Raw genomic sequence first — 23821 nt, 5'->3', positions numbered from 1 at the left:
AATTAATTTTTTATTATTTCCTTCTTTAACTCATATTTTTATATATATAAAATTGGGATTATATGCTATATGCAGTTTCATATCTTTTCATCACTTATTGGGAATATTTTGTTGAATTAGATTTAAAAACAATTTTTAATGGATGTACTATAATTGTACATTATTATTTCTTCAAACTTATTTTAAAGATAATCTGCTGTTTTAAAGATAATACCAATTTATAGCAACCTAAATGACTTTTAGTGTTTAGTGTTATGTTTGGTAAAGTTTGGTAAATTATAAATTTGTAGTGATTATTAAAGTTTGTTTCTGCAACCTATTACTATTGACAGTTTATTTATTTATTTATTTATTTTGCTGCTGGCTGGTACAGGGATGGAACACTGGACCTTGGTGTTATCAGCACCACGCTCGAGCCAACTGAGCTAACTGGCCACCCTGACAGTTTATAATTTGAAGGAATTTTAATAGTGTTGTCTGATCCCTTTCCCAGTTATTTTGAATATTTTTGTTGCACTTTGAGTTTAGACAGTGCTGTTAAGCACGTGTGTAGAATAATTAATGTTCCATGATGGGACACTTTGAATGAGTGGACACATTTGAATCCCAGTGTTTCTACCGAAACCTGCCGTTGATTGAATTACTGGATCAGAGCTCAGTGTGTAGCAATTTTGGATTAACAATAAGGAGACATATAATTTGCGAACTATTTTATGCAAATTGTAGGTTTACTAATGCTAATAACTACAGATGCATCATTCAAGTAGTGGTTTTATATAACTAACAAAATATTAACTTTCAGTTTGTATTTGTAATGGATCTTTTCTGTGTTTACTGTATTTGCTTTGTGCTCTGTAGTTTGCGTTACTGATTTCAAATGAACAAAGTCTAATACAATAGATATAGCTATTTACAGGACAGTAGAAAATCTGGACTTTCTGTCTCTATTGATATGTTTGCTTTTCTTACTGTGAAATGGAATAATTAAGAATGTTAAAGGAGAATCTGTGTCAACATATTTGTGTTAAAGCAGTGGTACATAATAGAAGAATTACCTTCTATATTTCTTAATACTGATTCCTTCCTGATTATCCAGTTATGGTGTAGGTGTAAAACAGCTACTGGTTTGTTTAATCTAGAAAGGAGCAAAATGGGTGGAAAGGTAAAAATACATTTGGGGAACTTTGCAGGAAGAAGCTTTTTTTTTTCCTCCCCTACATGAATTTATAATAAAGAAAAGTTTTCCTTAGAGGTTCTGAACTTGTATTGAATTCAGGATCCATGGGATCCATGAATAGAATTCATGGGATCTGTGAACTTGAATGGGAAAAAATATTTCTTCGTTTGCACATACCTTTAGCTGAAATTCAGCATTTCCTTCAATTATGAATGTAGTTAACAAACCCCAGTAGTGTTGACAGGACCTGTGACTTTGTAACCAATGGGAATCATAGATATTTTTATATCATATTACAATTGTTGAACATACTCCTATCTTGAAATATTGTTATGTGCACCATTGCTTAGAAACTATGGTAATTATTAGATTTTGTTATTCAATGTATTAATAAATGAAGCTCTTATATTATGATACCACAAATTTTTTAAAAGTATTTTGGTAACTGTATTTCAATTATACTGTAATTGATTTCTTATAATCTTATGTATATTATTTTATGCATTTTAAAATGTTATCTGAGAAAGGTCCATAGGCTTCACCAAAGTGCAAAAGGTTAAGAGCCCTGGGATAAACTCTGTTTCTTCCAGCATCTCTCCCATTTTAGTTGAAGTTTTCCAAAGATCAGCATAGTTTGCAATTGTCTGAAGTAAAAATGACCACATTTTTGAAAACCCCTGAATATTTTCTGTGGTAGAAAATGATATCCCCTGTAATTTTTCCATTACCTACTGACTGCAAGCTATTAGCTAATAATGGTTTTCTTGGGTGATCTGATTTTTGCCCATTTGCCAAACATGGTGTCATTTACAAGGAAGCTATTTGTTAAGAAAAAAAGTGTCTGCTAAAGTGTCAAGCAATTCTTTCAAAATAGACCCAATTTTTTTTGTTGCTGTTGTTCACCAAATATTTCAGGGTTTTCCCCCTTGTCTGAAAAGAATGTTGGCCAGCTCATGGTACATGGATAAAATTTCATTAACGTACTTCATACTGATATCTTATATCACAAATTTAAAAAACACAACATTTTAACCAGGTGGCTTCAAACAATTAACAGTTGTTATCCCAAGAGAAACACTATTTTTAAAATCTGAAATTTGTTTTGCTTTCATCTTCTCTATAAAGTATAACTATACAGTTGTGGTTTCTTTTATTGTTCAAATTGTTATTTTATGTTTGTATTGTCAAGGTTCAGGAGTTTTACTTAAATAGCATCCAGAACAGCAGTGTTTAATTGGTAGCCACTACCCACAAGAGGCAGTTGAGCATTTGAAATGTGGCTGGTCAGAATGAAATGTGCTGAAAGTGTAATACACATCAGATTTTGAAGACTTGATGCAAAAAATAAATTAAAAAAGAATGTAAAAGATCTCATTAGTAACATTTTATATTGATTAAATGTTGAAATTATACTATTTTGGATAAAATGGGCTAAGTAAAATATAATTATTTAAATTAAAAATATCAAAGTTAATTTTGGGAGGGAGGTTTCGGGGATGGGACACAATAATCAACTACATTGTATATTGACAAAATAAAAATAATTAAAAAAAAGTTAATTTTATCTATTTTTACCATTTTAAATGTGGCTACTGGAAAATATTAAATTACATGTGTCTCACATATTTCTATTAGACAGTGCTCCTTTAGACAGAGGTTGACAAACTGGCCCTTATGGCCAGATCCAGCCAATTGTCTGTTTTTGTAAATAAAGTTTTATTGGAATATGACTAGTCCATTTGTTTACATATTGTTTGCCTTCATGCTATAAGGCAGAGTTGCATAGTTTTGATAAGACCTATGCCCAGCAAGCCTTCCAGGGTACTGTGCTGACTGCTTTCGCATATATTATTTTCATTTCATCCTTTCAGTAGCTCTATGGGGCAGGTAGAGGAGATATTATCTTCAAAAAAAGGCTTAGAGAAGCAAAGTGATTCGTCCAAGGTCATGTAATTAGATTAGGACTCTAGCTCAGTTCTTCTAAGTGATTTTCCACAATACCTTTTTTTTTTTTGGTCCTTTTTTGAGACCGGCCACACCGCGCTCAGCCAGTGAGCGCTGTGAGCGCACCGGTCATTCCTATATAGGATCCGAACCCGCGGTGGGAGCGCTGCTGCGCTCCCAGTGCCACACTCTCCCGAGTGCGCCACGGGCTCGGCCCTCCACAATACCTTTTGACCTTGATTACCGGTAATCTCTGCAACAGTAGTTGATGATGGCTATTTTATCAGCACAATGCTCTAACCAACTGAGCTAACAGGTCAGCCCAATGGCGGCTATTTTAAGTAAGGGCTATACACCTCGACCTACACATAGCAATCAGAGTAATCTTCCTAAAGCACAGTTATATTACCTCCTTGCCCAAACCTCCAATGGCTTCTCACTTCCTGTAAAGTAAAACAGTAATTCTTAACCATAGCATTCAGGGTAGCTATGATTTGACTTCATTCTACCTTTCCAATCTTATCTCATTACTACCTATCTCCCCCATCTCCACCCCAAGGATCCTATATTTTACAAACTCACCTTCTACATTTTCTCCTATAGTCTTGGCTCATGGACTATCATTGCTTTGTGGACCCTGCCTCCACTTTTGGAACTCTATTCTTCATAATTAAGGACAGAGATCAAATGCTACTCCTCCAGGAAATTTTCATGATGCCTGCAGTTAGAAGCAGTTACCCTAATCCAAAAATCTGAAATTCAAAATGCTCCAAAATCCAAATCTTCTTGAATGCTAAAATGACACCATAATGGAAAATTCCACACCTGACTTCATATGATGAGTTGCAGTAAGAATACAGGAGCACAACACAGTTTATTCAACATCCCCAAGGGATCCAAACCCGTGACCTTCATGTTGTAAGGTTACGCTCTAACCAACTGAGTTAACCAGACTACCTCATTCATTTTTATATGCATAATTAAGTTCGTATTTCTGGTCATGTAGAAATATATCAGTTATATGTGTAGTCTGTTGCTACATGAGGTGCTTTATTTAATTAAAAAATTCAGGAAAGCAGCACCTGGTTCAAAGTTCTAAAGGTTAAAAAGGGAGTACAGGGAAAAGTCTTCCTAACATCATTCCCCCACCCCTAGATTACTAGCTGCTTAGCGGTCCCCCAGAGGTAGTTAGTGCATGTTCGAGTGTTGCATACGCAGATTCATGCATATCTGGTGCATGCATATGCTCCCACCACCCCCTCCTCTCCCTCCCTTCACTCCAGGGCAGCCACCTTAGTTAGCTTCCTGGTGTTCATTGTCCATCAGGCCCACAGGCCAGAAAGTCTCTGAAGACTCCCTTCCACAGGCGGGCCATTGCTCTTGCCTCTGGAAGAAATGTTCCATAAGGCAACAATCCACCAGGTGATAGAGGTGGTATTTTTGAGAATATTAAAGTATGAAATACTTAGAAACTTAACATATTAAAAAAGCAAAATCAAAAGCAGTGATATTGTCCAGGGCAGCTTAAGCTCTATTAATATATGGGTGGGAAAGCTTTGCAAGAGCTGAAACAGTGAATCTTTTCAAACAGATACATAGAGTTGTGTACCTACCACAGTCCTTGTGAGTACAGATAAATATTTCAAGTACAATGGCAGAGACAGGCAACTTTTAGTTCAGAAGCTCTGTGGTTGCAAGACTGTTCCCAAATTCTGATTCTACAGATTGATCTCATCTTTCTACAGGTAGTTGTATTTGGTGCTACAATGTCGTCCTTTCTTTTTTTTTTTTTTAAAAAAAGATGACCGGTAAGGGGATCTCAACCCTTGGCTTGGTGTTGTCAGCACCACGCTCAGCCAGTGAGCAAACTGGCCATCCCTATATAGGATCCGAACCCGTGGCCTTGGTGTTATCAGCACCACACTCTACCAAGTGAGCCACGGGCCGGCCTATGTCGTCCTTTCTGCTTCTGGAGTTAAACAGGCACTTACATGATAAACAAGTATTAGCATATGTCTGGCACAGGACTAGTTTTTAAATGTATATAAAATTGAGCTGGCCGGTTAGTTCACTTGGTTAGGATGTGGCATTGGTAACATCAAAGTCAAGGGTTCAGATCCCTGTACTGGCCAGCCACCAAAAAATAAAAAATATAAATAAATAAATGTATATAAAATGCTGCATTATATGGCTCTTTCTTTACCAGTTGTTTTTGGCATACATGTTAACATATGGGGCCACACAGAATAATGTGCCTTTTGGGATTTAAAGAAGAATGGTATACTTAGTCAGTGAAAGATAACTAACCTGGAACTTCAAAATGCAGGAGCCTTCAGGGGATGTGTGTGGACACAGAGAGAAAGCCTAGGCTTAGGCATCAACACTTTAGTCAGCTTTTAGCCCAGCCATCTATCAGAACTTCCATTTCTTGGTTATAAAATATCCTCCTCTGAGGGTAAATGAGGAGAATAAATGAGATAAATGGGGTAACACACCCAGAATTGCAACTGGCATGTGGCATACAATAATGAAGAAAATATGTATGGAAGAAAAGCTTTGATCTTGAAATACCCATTACAATTTAGCTATTGGATCTTTCAAGTTTTTGTTAGCCTGTTACATTCTAAAAGCACATGTCATGGATGAATAGATATTATCCCTCAAGTTCTTAAAAACCAGGAAAAATAAGACCCTTGTCTTTATTCATCAGTTGAATAATAGTACTCTGTCTTGATCTTGTCCTCAACAGGAACAATATTTTTGGTTACTTTTGCTAGACACATATGGGACCAAGTATAATTTATTTCCCCAGACCAAATTTAAAAGATTTTTACAAGGGGGGATCTTATATATATTTTACATATTTTCTCTTATATATTCTAATATTTTCCTTTCTCCATAGGCTTAACTTCTGTTTTATTTTGTGTGTGTGTGTTGGGGATATAAGATCAAGGTATTTAGTTCTTGAGAGTTGCCCCTCAGGAGAATTTTCTTCTTGGGATGATGGGTGATTTAAACAGAAAGTCTTTTGGTATATTACCTCTTTGATGATGGAAAAACATGTGACTAGTCAGCTGCCAAAAAAACCCCCTAAAAACCCAAACAAACATGGGGGCTCGCTGGTTAGCTCACTTGGGAGAGCATGGTACTAATGACACCAAGGTCAAGGGTTTGGATTCCTGTACCAGCCAGCCACCAAAAAAAAGGAAACCCCCTAAAAACCCAAACAAACATGGGGGCTCGCTGATTAGCTCACTTGGGAGAGCATGGTGCTAATGACACCAAGGTCAAGGGTTTGGATTCCTGTACCAGCCAGCCACCAAAAAAAAGGAAAAAAAGAACAACATTTGAGTTGTAAAAGTAATATTTTGCCACTTTCGTATGTTTATTTTTATTTTTTATTTTTAGTGGCTGGACAGTACAAGGATCCGAACCCTTGGTTCTGTGTTATCATTTCATGGGTTTAAAACTATACTAGATATTTTCCAGAATATGGAGGAGAATCATTTCGACTTCTTGTCCAGGTGGTTGTCATCCAAAGCAGGAGCCATCCTTATTCCATCAATCAGGAAAAATCCATTGTTGTTCCTGTGCACATTCCTCTGTCTTAATTGTCTTTGGGTTTTGTAGCAGCACTTCTCAGATTTTAATGTGAATATCATCTGAAGGTCTTGCTAAAATGTAAAGTCTAACTCAGTGGTTCCGGGGTGGAGCCTGAGATATGCATCATTTCCAAAATTTTTTTTTTTGGTGGTTGGAATTGAACTTTTGACCTTGGCATTACAAGGCCACATTCTAACCAACTGACCTAACCAGCTACCCCTGATTCTGTATTTCTAACTAGCACCCAGGTAATGTTGAAGCTGAGGGTCCAGAACCACACTTTGAGTAGCAGTTCTCATACTACAGAATCTAGAGCATAACTTTGTTGAGAAAGCTTCTTTCTCACTACATAAGGTGGACAATGGCACAAATAATTTCTTTTTAGCAAATGTAGCCTTAGGAGTTTTTCTGGTATTATTTACAAGTGAGAAACTGATATCACCTCTAAATTTTCTTTATATATGTTTTGAATGAGTCTTTTTGGTATCACCAATAATAATCCAAAATGTTAATTTAAGTCTCCTTTCTCAGATTATGAGCTGGTCATTTTTCCTATGGTCATTGACAGATATGTACATATAATTACTACCCCCTCAATAATATTCTGTCATTGGGATCATACTGTATATGCTATTTGTACCTCATACTAAACAATATGTTATAAAGGTATTTTTCATATTAATACATAAAATTTACATAATGCTGTTAAATAGGTTATTTTATTTTATGGATGAGTCATATTTTGTTTGATCACATTTTATTCCTCTAAAAATAATCTTGTGAGATAGACAGTATAGGAATTGTCTTCTAGAGATGAGAACACCGAGGCTTTTGCAGTTAAAGAATAAAATACGCTTCAGTAAGTATTTATTGAGCTTCTACTGGAAGCCTAGAATTGTATTAAGGTCATTCGTACTATATATTAGCATTTTGTAAGTAACATAAAAGTAATATAATAGGGCTTCTGAAATAGTGATCTAGGAGTCTTTTTTGAGGGCTATTTAATGTTTAATTTTTTTGATAGAAATCTTTTACTTATTATATACTTCTCTGCATTGCCTAACAGTGTTCTTAAAGATATTTTAACCTTTTTTTCATGACTTAGATGTCTTACGATGTCCAATTTTCAAAGACTAATTTGTAAGGAAGCTGCATCCCCGACCCTGAATGCTTCTAAATAACTGCTGTTGTAGCTGGTGTTTCGTTTCTCTTAGCTCCATCTTCTCTCTGTAGGTGTCTCCTTCTGAGTTAAATTCTCATTCCTCCTCTCTGAGCTTATTTCCCCTCTTTTATCAGCTTTCCTCTTTTAGACACTCTGTTGGTGTGACAAAAATGGCTGTCATTAGGCATCAAGGATTTTACTTACCAGTCAAATCACATCTTAAGCTTTTAGGAACATAGATTTGTAGGGTTGAAAAGGATCTTGAGATTATTTAATCCAGCTCCCCCCCAAAAAAAAAATGGCCTATTGTGGTCATTATTGAGAACTTGGAGGTTTTTAGAATTTTTGTAGGGTTGAAAAGGATCTTGAGATTATTTAATCCAGCTCCCCCCCCCCAAAAAAAAAATGGCCTATTGTGGTCATTATTGAGAACTTGGAGGTTTTTAGAATTTCTTTGTAAAATTAAATAGGTTACATATAAAGCAGTGCTACTCAAAGTGTGGTCCATGTACCATAAACTGTCTGTTACCATAATGACAAGATAAGTATAAAAACAGAGTAAGCATTTAGAAACTTCATAGTAGTTTACTAGAGTAATTTTATATCTCTTGAGCATAATAATAAAACTGGGACTTGCCTTTTGAATGTCTTGTTTTTCACTTTATTTTTGTAGTAATTGAATTTTTTTTTTTTTTTTTTTGGTGTTTTACAAAAGCATTGTTCCAAAATGAATTGGAAAACCAAAAACAAAACAACTGGTCCTTTACCACAGAGAGTTTAAGAAGCACTGATTTAGAATATCTAATAGTGTTTGGCACATAGAAGACACAACAACTATGCTGGTTTTCAAATAAAAATAACTCACCTTTTTTCTTTTTAAACTTAGGCTGTACTTTGAAGAGAGATTTATACATAGTAGAAATATAATTCATATTTGTACTGATTCTTAGAGATTCTTTATAATGTGTATGTGCTACTACTGTACACCCAGCTCAGCAAAGTTGAAAGAACTTAAACTTTTTGGTAGCTAGCCATATCCATAAATATTTAAACATATCATGACAGTATTTGTATGCTACCTTCTTGAATAAGGGAAGGAAAAGATCTAGAGAGAAGTACTGGGGCTTTTGTCAATTTTCTTCTGTCATTTAGCTTTTGGAAAGCACATATTGTGATATTGTTTAGTGTTCATTATCATTTTGATGTAATTTAGTACTATTTGCAATGCCACTTTTATTTTTAGCAATCCTTTGATATTCTTTGGAATTAGAGTAGCCTTGTCCTGATTTTTTCATGCAATCAAATTGTAGTTGAGCTTATGTATGACACAATAAATATAGACTGTCTAAGGCTGTTAGCTGACTGTGGTGTTTACTTTGAGGGATATATTTTTCATACTACTCAGGATCATGAAGTTGCCACTCCCTCTTTAAGGATAAGGAAAGGTCAGTGACTGAGCCAAATGACTCTCCCCAAACGTCACCCCGTTTAAAAATTCTGCTTATAATTCAAGAATCCTTAGAAATAAGATCCCTTTGACTTATTAGATTTCATTTTGGCAACTAAAAAAAAAATTATTTGAATGTTAAGAAAACTGAAAGATTGATTTTTTTTTTTTTTTTTTCCTTATTTTGTCTTTTTTCGTGACCGGCAACGGATTGCAACTCTCAGTGTCACGCCCGTACCGGACTGGGACCGGCAGCGGGATCTCACCCCTCAGTGTTGCTCCCGCACCTCGCTCAGCCAGTGAGCGGCCAGTCTGTATGTGGGATCCGAACCCTCAGCGGGAGCGCCGCCGCACTCCCAAGCGGAGCACTGTAGCAGTGCGCCACCTGGCCGGCCCTGAAAGATTGATTTTTGCTCAGTAATACCATCCACATCTATGTGATATCCACATAATGTGATTAGATAAATTTTTATCTAAATAATGAAATGGAATGACATGTTTTATTTTTTTTAAATCCCATTTGGCAAACTCTTAATCTTATGTTTATTTAAATATAGGATAAATATTTGATCTGTAGGGCAGCATTCATCTTTTTGTGCCTACTTGTTATTTGTACAGGGCTCAAATTCTTTATGATGTTTGGAATTGAACTGGGATTTAAAATAACCCATATATGGGCCAGCCCGGTGGCGCACTGCTACAGTGCGCCGCTTGGGAAGCACGGCGGCACTCCTGCTGAGGGTTCGGATCCCACATACAGACTGGCCGCTCACTGGCTGAGCGAGGTGCGGGAGCAACACCGAGGGATCAGTGCGGGAGCAACACCGAGGGTTGTGATCCCGTTGCCGGTCACGAAAAAAGACAAAAAGAAAAGAATAAATAAATAAATAAAATAAAATAACCCATATAGACCATGGTTGAGATTACAGTTTTATAGTGATGACCCCAAATAATTTGAGACTCAAAGTCTTGCTCTCTGGTTTTAATAAGAGTGTTCTGAATAACACTTCCAGGATTTTCCCTCTTTCTGAGTCTTAGGATCCAGGACAAAGAATATCAGGCCAGTTTATAAAAAACTGCTATTATCAATCCTGTCGAGTACATATCTCATTTTGGCAAATGCTGGCTGATGAGGTTAAAATTACCCTTCACATTTTAAAAGTTATATTTCTATAATATAACTTGAGCAAGCAGGTAGATCATAGGAGGACAAGAAATGAAGATTCTTTTAACCTAACTTTCGAAAGTTAAAGTCTAGAATTTATTCTGGGTTCTTGCTTTGATGCAAGAAAGGATCTGGGTGTAGTTTCTTAAAATAATTCAATTTATCTCTGTTCAGCAGTCATTGTTGAAACTCAAGGAGGAGCCATGTTTTGGAAAATACGAAAGACAATAAGAAACTGGCATTTTTTTAGTAGTATGATATGTTCCGTTAGAGAGATGAACAAAATAGTCTGTAGGTGGACTGATAATTTTAGAGCCTTTTCTCTAAGTACCATGTTCAGAATTTAGCAAAATAGTACAGGTTTGATAAAATATTCATTAGCCTAGAAAGAAAGGTACCTAGAGAGAATCCCTTGCCTGTTCTTTAAGTTGTCCGGTGATTGTAATGAAGCCATGCGCTCATCCTTGCAACTGCAGAGCTGTCAAGATAACATTGTTAGGGAGGCCAGGCAAAGTTTTAACCTGATAATGGCGGCTGCTAGTCAGGTGGCTGTCCAGTCAGGTTCTTAGTTCTTATGAAATGCCTCTGCTTGTTTCCACAGGGTTGCTTTCAGTTTTGGCCTGGGCTAAGGCAAGGGGCTCAGTCCCTGTCGTGGGTGTTTGTTAGCATGGAAATAGAGTCACTTCAGTCTTTTGGCGACTGTCTTGTAGGAATGCTGGTTTTCTTCATTGCAGACAAGATCCCATCACAAGCTGTGCACCAGGTTTCTGCTGTTGAGTTTTTGAGAATCAGAGTTATGCTGTGTGTTTAAAACTCAAATTGATAGTTAAACAAATAAACAAATGTCTCCTTTGCTTCTTGTGTCTGCAAAGGTTTAAATAGAGCAGAGAAAATATTTGTTACATGGCTAAGTGTCATTTTACGGCCAGATCCCTGTGAGGCTTTATATATTTCAGTATAGATGACCTGAATTAAGTTCAGCTCTACAATGGATTGGGTTGTACCCCTGGCTTGTTGTCCCCTGTCATCTCTACCTTCTTTTTTCATCCCTTAGAAATGTCTTTAAGGGCCGGCCCGTGGCTCACTCGGGAGAGTGCGGTGCTGATAACACCAAGGCCACGGGTTCAGATCCTATAGAGGGATGGCCGGTTTGCTCACTGGCTGAGCGTGGTGCTGACAACACCAAGCCAAGGGTTGAGATCCCCTTACCGGTCATCTTTTAAAAAAAAAAAAAAAGAAATGTCTTTAATAGTCGTGGGGGAGACTATGTGATGCTAATGTTTTCATGACTTTTAAAGCCAGCTTTTCCAACTTGTATGTGTGTATGTATGTATGTATTTGGCGACTGGCCAGTATGGGGATACAAACCCTCGATTTTGGTGCTATCAATATCATGCTCTAACGAACTGAGCTAACTGGCCAGCTCTCCAACTTGTATTTATACCTGGGGGATTATAACTAGTTTCTGTCTGTCTGGGATTTGAAATGTTAGAAAAATAGACACAAAACCTTTTCTGAGAAATCTCTAGTTTCCTATCCTATCCTTCTCGTTTTCTAAACAAAATTCACTCACAATCGAATTTATCTAAAAAATGAACTTTTCAACTGAACGTTAATATTAGTTACATTTAAATATATATAAAAGATGTGGTTCTAGTCAGAAAGTGCTTTATGAGTTTTTTCATATAATGGCCCAGTTTCTTTGCCTACAAAGGAGAAATGAAGTTTCTGTCTTCTGAAAAGGCAAGGAAAAACCCACTGTCTTATTACAAAACCAAACTGTTGTCATAAACTGAGAAATAGAGCTTTTTTCCCTTTATACAACTCTGCTTTTGAAGGATTTGCTATAACATTGAACAAAGCTTTTAGACCACAATAAGGAAAGGCAGAGTTCTTGTATATAAGAAACCTCAAATTTCTTAAAGAAATAAAAGCACAGAAAAAAATTGTCTGGAGCATGTGGAAGATGACAGGAGGTCTCAGAGCATGCTGGCAGTTGGGAGAGTGCAGCTATCTAGCTGCTTCTCACTATCATTTAGTACTTAAAATTTTTCCTTATCCAGTTGTGCTCTTGGATGTTAAGGAAAGACTTTGGCTGATAGGTTACATTTCTCTAGCATGGAACTGTCAAAAAATTTGGGTTTTTTTGTTTTCATTTTTGGTGGCTAGCTGGTACAGGGATTCAAATCCTTGACGTTAGTGTTAAAACACTGTGCTCTAATCAACTGAGCTAACTGGCCAGCCCCACATGATTTTGGTTTTTAGTGTTTGATTTCAAGGTGTTACAATTACCCAATGTGGGTTTTTTTCACCTTTCTTAGATGATAACTCATCGTGTTCAAATTTCACAATACTGTCCCAAAAAATATGACTTAGAACATATATTCTTTATAATTGAAGTAAATCTAAATGAGTTTTGTCTTGAGAATTTATTACACAAACCTATCTTGAGGTAATAGGGGAGACATGGGTATTGTTCCAAATCATAGTTTGTCACCTTAAGATTTCTGATAGTTCTTACCATTTCCCCTCATCCTCTCTTCAGAATTTCTTATTATTATTCTGTCTTACATATTTGAATGAATTCAAGGGAATAATGGAAGGAAATCAGCAGTACAAGTTCAGTTTGAATATTGTCATACCACTGAGTGCACGTAGAAACTATATTCATATCTATACTCTCTAAAAACAAGAATAACATCCTCCAAAACTTCACAAAGTAAAACCTACCTAAACCAACATGTTTACAAGCTTTTCCTTTTCTAAGTAATCGAATATTCAGTGATAGTAATTTACTCGTCTAACATAGTAAGTTTTCTTTGGATGTTTCTGTTCCAGCTCTTCTATTCTTAGGCTTTCCCATTACTTAGGAAGGTGATAGTGAATATTTAAATAGTTGATATAAAATCCTAGGCCAGCAAGGGTTGCACCAAGTGGTCTTATTATAGATTATTCTTTTTCCTTTTTCCATGTTTTTACTTTTGAGGTGACCTAATGTGACCAAAACTAATGTCTTATGCTTACTAATGGTTTTCCTACCTCCAGGTCATACTGAAACTATGACATAATACTCCTATATATTTTAAGAGCTATGTATTCTGTAAAATAAAAACAAAAAGCTTCTTAACAGGAAAAGTTCCCAATTTCCCCATAACTACATGTTTGTTTGTGAATGAGAGTGTTTTAGCCTTCTTACTACCCACAATATGGTAGTTTTGCTGAATATTTGTTAAATTGAATGAAAGCACCAAAATATGAAAGTGAATGGGCATACAAGGCACATACCTTATTTATTCACATTTCTGAGAGGTAGCTAGGTCATTCTGTCTTTATTTTAAAGACTAGAACACTGAAGAACAGAAAGATTAGTTAGTGACTGATGTGCCTTGGATTAGAATTTTTGCATTTTAAACTTACTGAGCAGTGTTTTATCTGTTAGGCTACATTACTAAGTAGGTACATATGACATTCTTGGTAAATGAAACCTTTCTTATGTCAATCAGTGTAGCCTTAAAAAAACCCAACAATTTATTATGATCTTTCATGATTTATCTATAGCTTTAGTGGGGAAGGGAGGGACAACTAAACATACTAATACCTTTCACTTTTACTCCTTCCCTAGAAATGCATGAGATTCATTTTTTTTCTATCCAGCCACTATGATTAGTTTATAGACAGATCTAGAAATCTATAGAGTTGTCTTTGTAGGAGTATCTGCCTAAATAGTACTCTTTCCTAAACCCCTCACCTGGTTTTCTTTTTTTTTTTTTTTTTTAGAANTTGCTCACTGGCTGAGCGTGGTGCTGCCAACACCAAGTCAAGGGTTAAGATCCCCTTACCGGTCATCTTGAAAAAAAAAAAAAAAGGGGCTTCTCCCTTTCTATTTGGGAGCAAACTACTCTTGCTAACCATTACCTTTAAATAACTTACCTTTTAGCCATGAACTTGGACAAGTGAGGTTTTTTTTTTTTTGAGAGGTGATATGCCTGTAGTATGCAGGTTCATTCTTCCCTAGAAAAGTAAATAACCTTTAGAACTAAGTCTTTTTTTTAGACCAAATCCCATCTTAAGCTGAACCCCCCACCTCCCATAACAGTCCACCCACCCTCCCACCATTTGGGGGAAGATTCTAATGCATTACTTTGAGCCATTGTTTTAAGGAAATGGGTCAAAGGAAGGTCAGAAATAAAATTAAAGGGCAAAAATATATTTATCACAGTAGAAATAATTAATGTGCTCCCTTCCTTCAATTGGGAGCCACCAAGAATAGGCTGGCAATTTAAGAGAATTCATCTCCAGAAAAACCAAGTTCAGCTTAACTGGACTAGTTTTGGCTCAATATATTAAGGAAAATGTAACAGAAAACTGGATTTTAAGTAACTATATAGATGTAAAGTAAAATCTGTTCTTACCTACCAGCATAGCAATAAAACCTTTCCTCCTGGTTCTGACTGCTAGTCCTAAGAGTCAGATGTGCCTTACTCTTGTCTGCCTCCTTCCTTGCGATGGTCACTGAAAACTTCACTCCCTCCTAGCTTTCATGGAGCGTGCCGTGGCCTGCCCCTGGCTTATCTGTACTTCACATACCACAAGTGTCTACTCTCAGCTGTAGAGTGTCTGAGCTCGAAGCCATTCGCGCTATGCTTGCTAGCAGTTCCTAGTAGCTGAACATCTCTCCTGGATCTTTAAAGGCATTGTCACGAATCCTGAGGTATCTGCAAACTCCCTTAATAGTTAAGGTTCCACCTGCTATTGCAAACTCAGCCAGTATCATGGAACTATCATCCATGTTTTCCCACCCACCACCACCACCCACCCACCTCCACCCACCCTCCTCCCCAAACTTCCAAGTAACACACCCATGGGATGGAATGTACAGTCCTGTTGATAAACAGATGTCTATGCTACTAGGTACAATGGCACTGAAATTAAGAGGGAACCAAAGGGAAGGCTCAAAAGAATCTATGTACAAATCACAATTACTGGATATTAACTATTAAATGTTTAGAAAATCATTTTCTATACAATTAACACTGTAGGATGGTTGTGTGATCTTGTGCCATGAGTAAAGGAAAACTGCAGTAAACATGAAATGACGTAGAAAAGAACATGACTCCTATTTCTATGGTTTCAATTTCCAAGTAACTACTGTGGTTAACCTAGAAGCCTCTTAAGACCCACCCAACCAGAACCCAGTAAAAACTGCAGTTTTCCTTTAATGTAAGCCAATGTTTATGTTAACTAAAATTCTTAACTGGTACCGGCTGTTTTAAAAATGTCTCCCCCAAACACTTCTAATCTGTGGTTTTATGGGGTGGCATTAGCCAGTAGCTGGTTTCTATTCTCTGGCAGAGCTTTGAACTTGAATTGTGATAGAAGCATTCAACATTATCAGGGGTAGTGGGTAGGGAAAGTCCAAACCTCTGCCAGTCCCAAATCCATACAGTTGCATTCCATTCATTAGAATTAAATTGTTTATTGATTACACATAATGGATGATACACAAGCTTCATTCTCATCTATAATTTTATCTGGTACCATTATTCAATTTAGATATATTGCATAGGATGTGCCAACAGTCATTTTGATAACCAAATAATTCTGTGACTTTGCTAGAGTGATCCTTGTAATAGTGAACTTCAGGTCACAATAACAACCGTCAATTCAACTACACCAAGGTTTCTGAAGACAATGGCTTCTCCACCCAAGCAGATTAGCAGATTGCAAGTAAATTTCAAATGGAACCTGGCATCACCCTGAAGGAAATCTAACTTCACACTGTTGGGGAAGTTTACCAAGATGGCTTCAGAGCAGACTAACTTTACACAGCACATTTAAAAAAAGACACATTTATTCAGCGTCATGATCAGACTATTACATTTAGCAATCAACAGCATGGGTGCAAAAAAAAAAAAAAAAAAAAAAAATCTACATTAAAACCCTTTGTTGGAATGCTTTACACTTTCCACAGAACAGAAACTAAAATAACCTGTTATACAATTAGTCACAAATACAGTCCTCAGTTTTTTTTGCCCATACACATGAGTATTGTCTAAAACATGTCTTCTTTGTAGCAGCTAGGCCCTGCCACCACTGTGCTTGGCTGAGTTCACAAATCTGTTGTAACCTGTAGCTTCCCTGTCACTTCTCTGGCTCTCCTCTCCTGCTAAGCTTTGTTTCCTGTTGAACAATATGGAATAAAGTTGTTAATCTAAACATGTTAAGACTCAAGGCTACAATCCAATAGCAAGTTTTGTTTCCCACAAATTTGTTGATCTGAATATTAACTTAATATCCACAATTTTACTGCAGTTATATAATGTTAACTATGTTGCACTGCTCAGCTACATTAGGGTTACTGGCTTCATCAGCAATTATAAAAATCTAGTCAACACACAAAAAGGTGCTTACTTACCTGGAAGTTAGTTAGAACCTCCTGCCACTGCCATAGCTACTGCTGCTGCTGGAACCACCATAGCCACCTGAGAATAAAATTTGTTCTTTTAAGCTGTGGGTGCCAATAGGAATAGCGTTGCTTTTTAATATATGAAATAATGAGATGTTCAATAAAGTTTGAATTTCAATTTAACCATTTAAAAAAAAAAATGGCCCTTGCCTAAACTGAAATGGTAAGTGGGGTCACTCGCTCTTTCCAATTTGATTGGAAATTAGTTAAGTTTTAAATTGTCAGTTTTTTTTATTGCCTATACATATACTACCTTTACAAGCTCACCAGCACTAACTTTACATACCCAGTCCTCTGTTATTATCCAATCTTACATATACTATACCTTGGTTTCGTGGTTTGGCAAAGTATTGGCCTCCACCACCATAAGGGCCAGAGCTTCTGCCTCCAAAATTTCCTCCCTTCATGGGTCCAAAATTTGAAGACTGATTGTTGTAACTGCCAAAATCATTGTAGCTTCCACCACCTCCAAAATTGCTCCCTAGAAATGGAAACAGAGCCTTTGTCTGTTACTTGGGGAAGATAGTTTCCAATTCTGTTTGGTGTTAAGAATGAAAGAAGGCTGTATTATCCGCCTGCCTTCCTCCCAAACTCTAGTGGCTCCATATCTTTATATTTCATTTTCTAGGGAAGACATTCAGTTGACTAATCCAGTAGTTAAAAAAACAAACAAACAACAACAAAAAAACAACACAACTCATCATAACATAAAACAAAGCCTCTTTTTCTACAGTGGCACTTACAAGCATACTCTCCAACCTTGAAGGCCTTATGCATCCAGGGCAACTGCAAACAAATTTCTTGGATACACCACCTAAGTGCCTAAGGTCCCAAAAGACTTAAGGTACTAAACCCTGCCAGGATGCTAATCTAACTCAAATGGAAGATACCACTATCTACTTATCCATCTATTTGGGAGTGAGGCGGCCCCAGCTTAAAGCTAGGAGGAGGTAGCACAGCAAGCCCATTTATTTTCAACATACCATGCAGTGAACCACACAATGCTTTAAGAGCTTCAAATCCAATATGGGCATAAACTCTGAAAGGCTAATCTAGCTATCACACCAAGTACTTTGATCACTGGATACCTACCACTACCACCGCCAAAGCCGCCTCCGCCTCCTCCGTTGTTATAGCTGTCATAGCTGCCACTCCCGCCATAGCCACTGCCCTGGTTTCCATAACCCTGTCCACCACTTCCATAGCCTCTGCTTCCTCCAGAGTAACCAGGGCCGCCTCCTCCATAACCACCTATAAGAATACAATTCTTCTCAATAAGACAAAGTATTCAACAATAAAAATCTGTGTAAGTGTAATGGCTAAAGGTTTACTCACAGCATGCGTGTTATGGGCTGAGTTGAACTTGACATGCACTAGTTTTAGTCTCTATTAGCCTATTCTAAAGATACAGGTTTTGCTAGAAATTTTTGCCTACACCTTCCTTTAAAAAAAAGAAAACAACAAAAACTTACCATCATTACCAAATCCATTATAGCCATCCCCACTGCCACCATATCCACCACCACCACGGCTGCCACCAAAGCCACCTGGAAGAAAGCAAAGTTTTAAACCAGGCGTGAAGCAAAGGAATTGCATTTAAGTTACACCCTGAAAGCACTCCCTGTACTGTAAAAATGATACGCATACCAAAGATTTTAACTTCTGGTTAGTGAGAAACCAGAACATTTAGATAGAATGCAACTTTAGAAATATGGGTGAGTAGTTACATACTACTTCAGGTTGCAAAAAGGACAAGTCATCTACGGTAATGAAATTGCTATACATACATACATACCACGACCACTGAAGTTTCCTCCACGACCGAAGTTGTCATTCCCACCAAAACCACCTCCACGACCACCACCAAAGTTTCCAGAACCACTTCGACCTTAATTTAAGAGATAAATTTAAGTGTTAAGCCATACAGACTGGAGAAACTCCAAGTTACCTTTAAGGTTTAATTAACTTATTATAAACACACCTCTTTGGCTGGATGAAGCACTAGCCATTTCTTGCTTCGACAGGGCTTTCCTTACTTCACAGTTGTGGCCATTCACAGTATGGTATTTCTGAACTATAAAATTTTGAAAATAAGCAAAATCTTAGGACTAAGAATACCACATGGATTTTGTAACCTCTTGTAAATACCAGCCATCTGATACTTACTGACAATCTTATCCACAGAGTCATGGTCATCAAAGGTTACAAAAGCAAAGCCTCTCTTCTTGCCACTGCCTCGGTCAGTCATGATTTCAATCACTTCAATTTTCCCATACTGTTCAAAGTAATCTCTCAGGTGATGTTCTTCGGTGTCTTCTTTAATACCACCAACAAAGATCTTCTTCACAGTTAAGTGGGCACCTGGTCTTTGAGAATCCTAAAAAGAGGAAAACCACTTAAGTTTCTTAGATTAGCAGAACCTATCACCATATCAAGAATCTAAAAACGTTCAGAGCACTCCCAAATCTTAAGTCTATTAGCACTGAATCTCCAAATGAGTAAAGAAAAAAACCCCACTTACCTCTCTTGAGACAGCCCTCTTTGGTTCCACAACTCTTCCATCCACCTTGTGGGGCCTTGTATTCATAGCTGCATCCACCTCCTCCACAGTGGCATATGTGACAAACCCAAAGCCCCTGGAGCGCTTGGTGTTTGGATCTCTCATTACCTGAGGACAGTATTAATTCATTCATACATAGTGTGATCCCAGGAGGTACAGTCATTTCAATCTTGCATAAGGCAGCCATTTATACAAAGACCTTCAGTTTCCCACTACCCTCGACTTAAGAAATATCTCTGAAGACGGGTTAACAAAGACACAAGTTCCCTTGCTCACTTCTAACTATAACCCTGTTAACAAACTTCATAAGCATTCAGACAGAAACTACAGCAAGATAAGCCAAGAAAACCAATTAGCTCTACTGCCTTTTGTCTCGATTCTTACCACACAGTCCGTGAGTGTTCCCCACTGCTCAAAATGGCTCCTGAGACTCTCATCAGTTGTTTCAAAGCTCAACCCTCCGATGAAGAGCTTCCGCAGCTGTTCGGGCTCTTTAGGAGACTAGAGTACAGGAAAAAGTGTTAAACGGGGCTATAACACGAAGCAGTTTTAACTTGAGAAGCAAAACTCGACACCAATGTATTTAACGCTCATTGTTCTTTCAGGTCGCCCACAAACCACGTGCTTCTCCCCATCAGGGAGGTGGTATGCTGGGGGCTGGGAGAGCTGGGAAACCGCAAGCGCATGCGTCCCTACTCTTCTTCCGACGCACGCTCAACAAAAGCCCTGGGCGGGAGGGGTGCATCGCCAATAAAACACGATCAGCTTTTAAAGAAACTAGTCCACCCAAACAAGGTAAGAAGTAGACCGTATATACCTAAGAGTTTTGCCACGAGCAACAAGCCCGACGTGATTACTAATGATTGGCGGACGGCAGCCTCATGGCGACGACGAAGACAAAATGGCGACTTGAACTTTGGGAGGAGTAGGCCCTGGCAGGGACCGAGGGAACCGCCGAATAGGCTGGTGCAAGCAACAAAACGAAACCGCATCCTACCGAACTAAGTTAGGCGCAAGGGAGAAAAACAAGTCTTAAAGAGCGTCTAACTCACCTCTGACTTAGACATGACGGCAGAGGGAAGACTTTAACGATGCTTCCTCGGCAGCGTCCACGAACAGAAAGGGGTAAGCTAACGAATGTATCTGCCAGCCTACCTCCGGCCTCGCATTTTTATCCCGCCTCCTCGCTTTCGGCATTGGTAGGCTCCGCCCCTGCTTAGCTCTGATTGGATACTTAAAATAGTTTTCCTCTACTATTGGTCTGTGATTCCGCAGAGCTGTGAAGCGTCATCCGTTTGGGCGTTCTACGCAGTCTCTGCCCCTTGGAGTCCATTGGTTTCCGAGTAATATTATTCTTAACCAGTCTGATTGGCTAGCCGATTGATCATTCGTATTTGAATGTACCTTGCGTCTTTAAATGCCTTTTTAATCCTCCGGTCCCAAATATTACGTTCAACGCGCTTGGGAAAGCATGACTAATACTATGTATTAGGAAGTAGTCCGCACTTCTTTTGTAACGACTGCCTATTAAGCGCGTGTGTAGTAAAATGGCGAGTTTACGCAGGCGCTTTAAGAAGTTCCGCCTGCCGCTTGGAACACGTGAAATGGCGGGCGGGAGAGAGCGGTGAACCGATGGCGCTTGCGTGGTGGCGGGAGTTGGGTCCCATTTTGCGCAGGCGTAATGGGCGGAGAAAGGGTCCGGGCCCAGGATTGGTTGCGCAGGCGCAGGGAAGGATCCGTTTTGGCGGGCGGTTGGCGTTGCGCAGAAGGCGGCGGCGGCGGTGGCTTGTGGTGTGGCCTCACTGAGGAACAGGGCAGACGTTAGCGTCAGTGATCACTCTTGATCCCGGGTAAGTGGCAGACAGTCTTGTCTAGCCATACGAGGTCTTGAATCGACTCCAGTTTGGCCCGTTATTGTGTAAAATGAATGGACCGCGAGGCGGGGGGATAGTGAAGGGGCAGCTGTGGGTCGGGCCAACCAATAGAAGAACAGGGGCGGGATGTTTTATCCTTGTAGGTTCTTTGGAGCTGGGCCGCCGAAGAGTTTGACTGGCGAATGTGTGGGCCAATTGGGTCTGCCGTGAACTGCCGACTGATCGGCCCTTGGGCCCCCAGAATGCGGGAGGCGGGTGTTCACCTCCTGAGCAGCATCTCACTGAGTCAGTGGGAACGAAGCGCGCGGCAGGTTGGGCTTCTCCAAGAGGCAGCGGTTTGACTCCAATGGGGGTTGCGGGAGTAGGGCGGTTAAATGGATGGGCCAGATGTGGAATCTGTAGGCGGACAGCCTAAGGAAAGTGCTTGGACAGGTCGTCCAATCGGCTCGCCAAAAGAAGGAGGTCTTAGATTTGGGGCTCTGAGGAAGGGGATTCAATGCCTGTGATACTGTGTGGGCGTGGATTTTTTTTATCCACAGTGTCTTCTCTAACGAAGCCTTTAGGCCTCCATCCCATACAAGTCCTTGCAGGGAAACGGTAGATTTGTTCCTGTATGTCTCTAGTTGGACATTTTCCCCCTACTTCATTGTCTTCTCTAACGAAGCCTTTAGGCCTCCATCCCATACAAGTCCTTGCTAGGGAAACGGTAGATTTGTTCCTGTATGTCTCTAGTTGGACATTTTCCCCCTACTTCATTACGTCCCACCAACCATCACTTTAGGTTTTGGGGAACAGGGAAATTGCGAACTTGCTTCTTTAGGAAAACCTAAAATATCAGAACGAATAGGATAACTCTCTATGTGTCGTCATGGAAAGGCTTCCGAGAAAAATCCACATCATAAAATAATAAATATTTCCACGGACAAATGTGTTTGTAGGTGTGTAGAAAAAGTTTTGGAAAGCTACACACCAAAGTGCGTTACTTCTGTACAGTGGGATCGAGGCGGGTTGGATCTCTAATGTTTAAATCTTTGCAGGGGTGATAATTTGTAATTAAAATTAAATAAAAAATGAAGTCTGTTGTTTTTGTGTTTCCAGTCATTAATCACGTACTTTCAACCACCTCTGTTCTCTTCATTATCCATGTCCCCAGTACTTTTATCTTAGTCTCTTTCTCTGAGGAACTTTCCTTCCTATATATATCTCTTTCTTTACACCATTAAAAATATCCTAAGCCCTTCTTTTTTTTAAAAAAAAAAAAGATGACCGGTAAGGGGATCTTAACCCTTGACTTGGTGTTGTCAGCACCACGCTCACCCAGTGAGCAAACCGGCCATCCCTATATGGGATCCGAACCCGTGGCCTTAGTGTTATCAGCACCGCACTCTCCCGAGTGAGCCACGGGCCGGCCCCTAAGCCCTTCTTTCTGCTGTTCCTTTGAGGATGGCTGACTTTGGATAAAAAAGGAAGCTGCTTAAGGAGGGTGATATTTAGGGTGTTGGGAACAGAAGACCCATCCATCATCTGGATTATTCATTGCCTTTGGTTAGATTTCCTTCCAACTGTATTTTTGCATGCAGTCTGTCTCCTGTTGGTAATGCCCACTGTACTTATTCCAGGATCTTTTAGAAAAATATATAAACTTTCACTACATATTGGCTGTATCAGAGTCTTACTGCTTTATTGTTCACTGATTTAGTTAGAGTCAAGGGAAAAACATTTAAATATTGTAATAAAACCAACTACATATGCAGTACACTTATGATTAGAGACCTTTTTGACTTTATACAAACAAATGATTTTAGTGAAGCTTATAATGAACAGGGGAGAGATTTCCATGTTCTCTGGCACTTGCAAAGGCCAAATATCTCTCTCTCTCTCTCTCTCTGTATATGTGTGTATATATATATATATATATATATATTTTTTTTTTTGTGACCAGTAAGGGGATCTTAACCCTTGGCTTGATGTTGTCAGCACCACATTCAGCCGGTGAGCAAACCGGCCATCGCTATATGGGACCCGAACCCATGGCCTTGGTGTTATCAGCACCGCACTCTCCCAAGTGAGCCTCGGGCCGACCCCAACAGACCACATTTTAAGGGGGAAAAAAACCAACCATGCTGATCCGAAGAATAGCTGTAACCAAATCATTCCACCTTAGATTATTGAGTGTACTCCTCCCATTTCCAGCCCAGCTACTTGTATTTATAAACAAATTAATTGGTGACCCCTTATTTGATTTATTAACTGATGTGTTTTACTTTGAAAGACTTTATGATCTGAACCAAAACTTCCTAGTTGACAGTTGTGTGCATGTAAAAATTGATGTCTTCCAATGTGATAATAGTTATAATGATCATTTCTCTCTGGTGGGGGAATTTTAATAGTTAATTTTTTATTGAATTTTTTTTTTTTTTTTT

The 23821-nt window shown here is 38.7% G+C and overlaps 1 protein-coding gene across 3 annotated transcripts; it reads right to left on the bottom strand.

The window, feature by feature from the left end:
• Positions 1-14332: 14332 nt before the first annotated feature.
• HNRNPA1 (heterogeneous nuclear ribonucleoprotein A1) lies at positions 14333-20654 on the bottom strand. Of its 3 annotated transcripts, none has more exons than XM_008576206.1 (11): positions 20577-20654; positions 19909-20025; positions 19486-19632; positions 19131-19341; positions 18946-19038; positions 18760-18852; positions 18437-18511; positions 18057-18215; positions 17290-17445; positions 16914-16980; positions 14333-14509 (listed from the first exon to the last, which is right to left on the bottom strand). In XM_008576206.1, the coding sequence occupies exons 1-10, from the start codon at positions 20589-20591 to the stop codon at positions 16925-16927; spliced, it is 1122 nt and encodes a 373-aa protein (XP_008574428.1). In that variant the 5' UTR covers positions 20592-20654; the 3' UTR covers positions 14333-14509; positions 16914-16924. The 3 variants fall into 3 exon arrangements, with proteins under 3 accessions (XP_008574428.1, XP_008574423.1, XP_008574435.1); XM_008576201.1 differs by lacking the exon at positions 14333-14509 and adding an exon at positions 15959-16678; XM_008576213.1 differs by lacking the exons at positions 14333-14509; positions 18057-18215 and adding an exon at positions 15959-16678.
• Positions 20655-23821: the final 3167 nt, after the last annotated feature.

Source organism: Galeopterus variegatus, unplaced genomic scaffold (genome assembly GCF_000696425.1).
Source record: "Galeopterus variegatus unplaced genomic scaffold, G_variegatus-3.0.2 Scaffold60, whole genome shotgun sequence".
Lineage (NCBI taxonomy): Eukaryota > Metazoa > Chordata > Mammalia > Dermoptera > Cynocephalidae > Galeopterus > Galeopterus variegatus.
This window is presented reverse-complemented; position numbering and strand designations above follow the sequence as displayed.

What these genes read in the sequence shown, in the direction of transcription:
- HNRNPA1 (XM_008576206.1), bottom strand. An exon ending in GAACACTCACGGACTGTGTG is followed by an intron (nt 19,633 to 19,908) that starts GTAAGAATCGAG and finishes TACTGTCCTCAG; the next exon opens with GTAATGAGAGATCCAAACAC. An exon ending in CGGCTTTGGCGGTGGTAGTG is followed by an intron (nt 17,446 to 18,056) that starts GTAGGTATCCAG and finishes TTCCATTTCTAG; the next exon opens with GGAGCAATTTTGGAGGTGGT.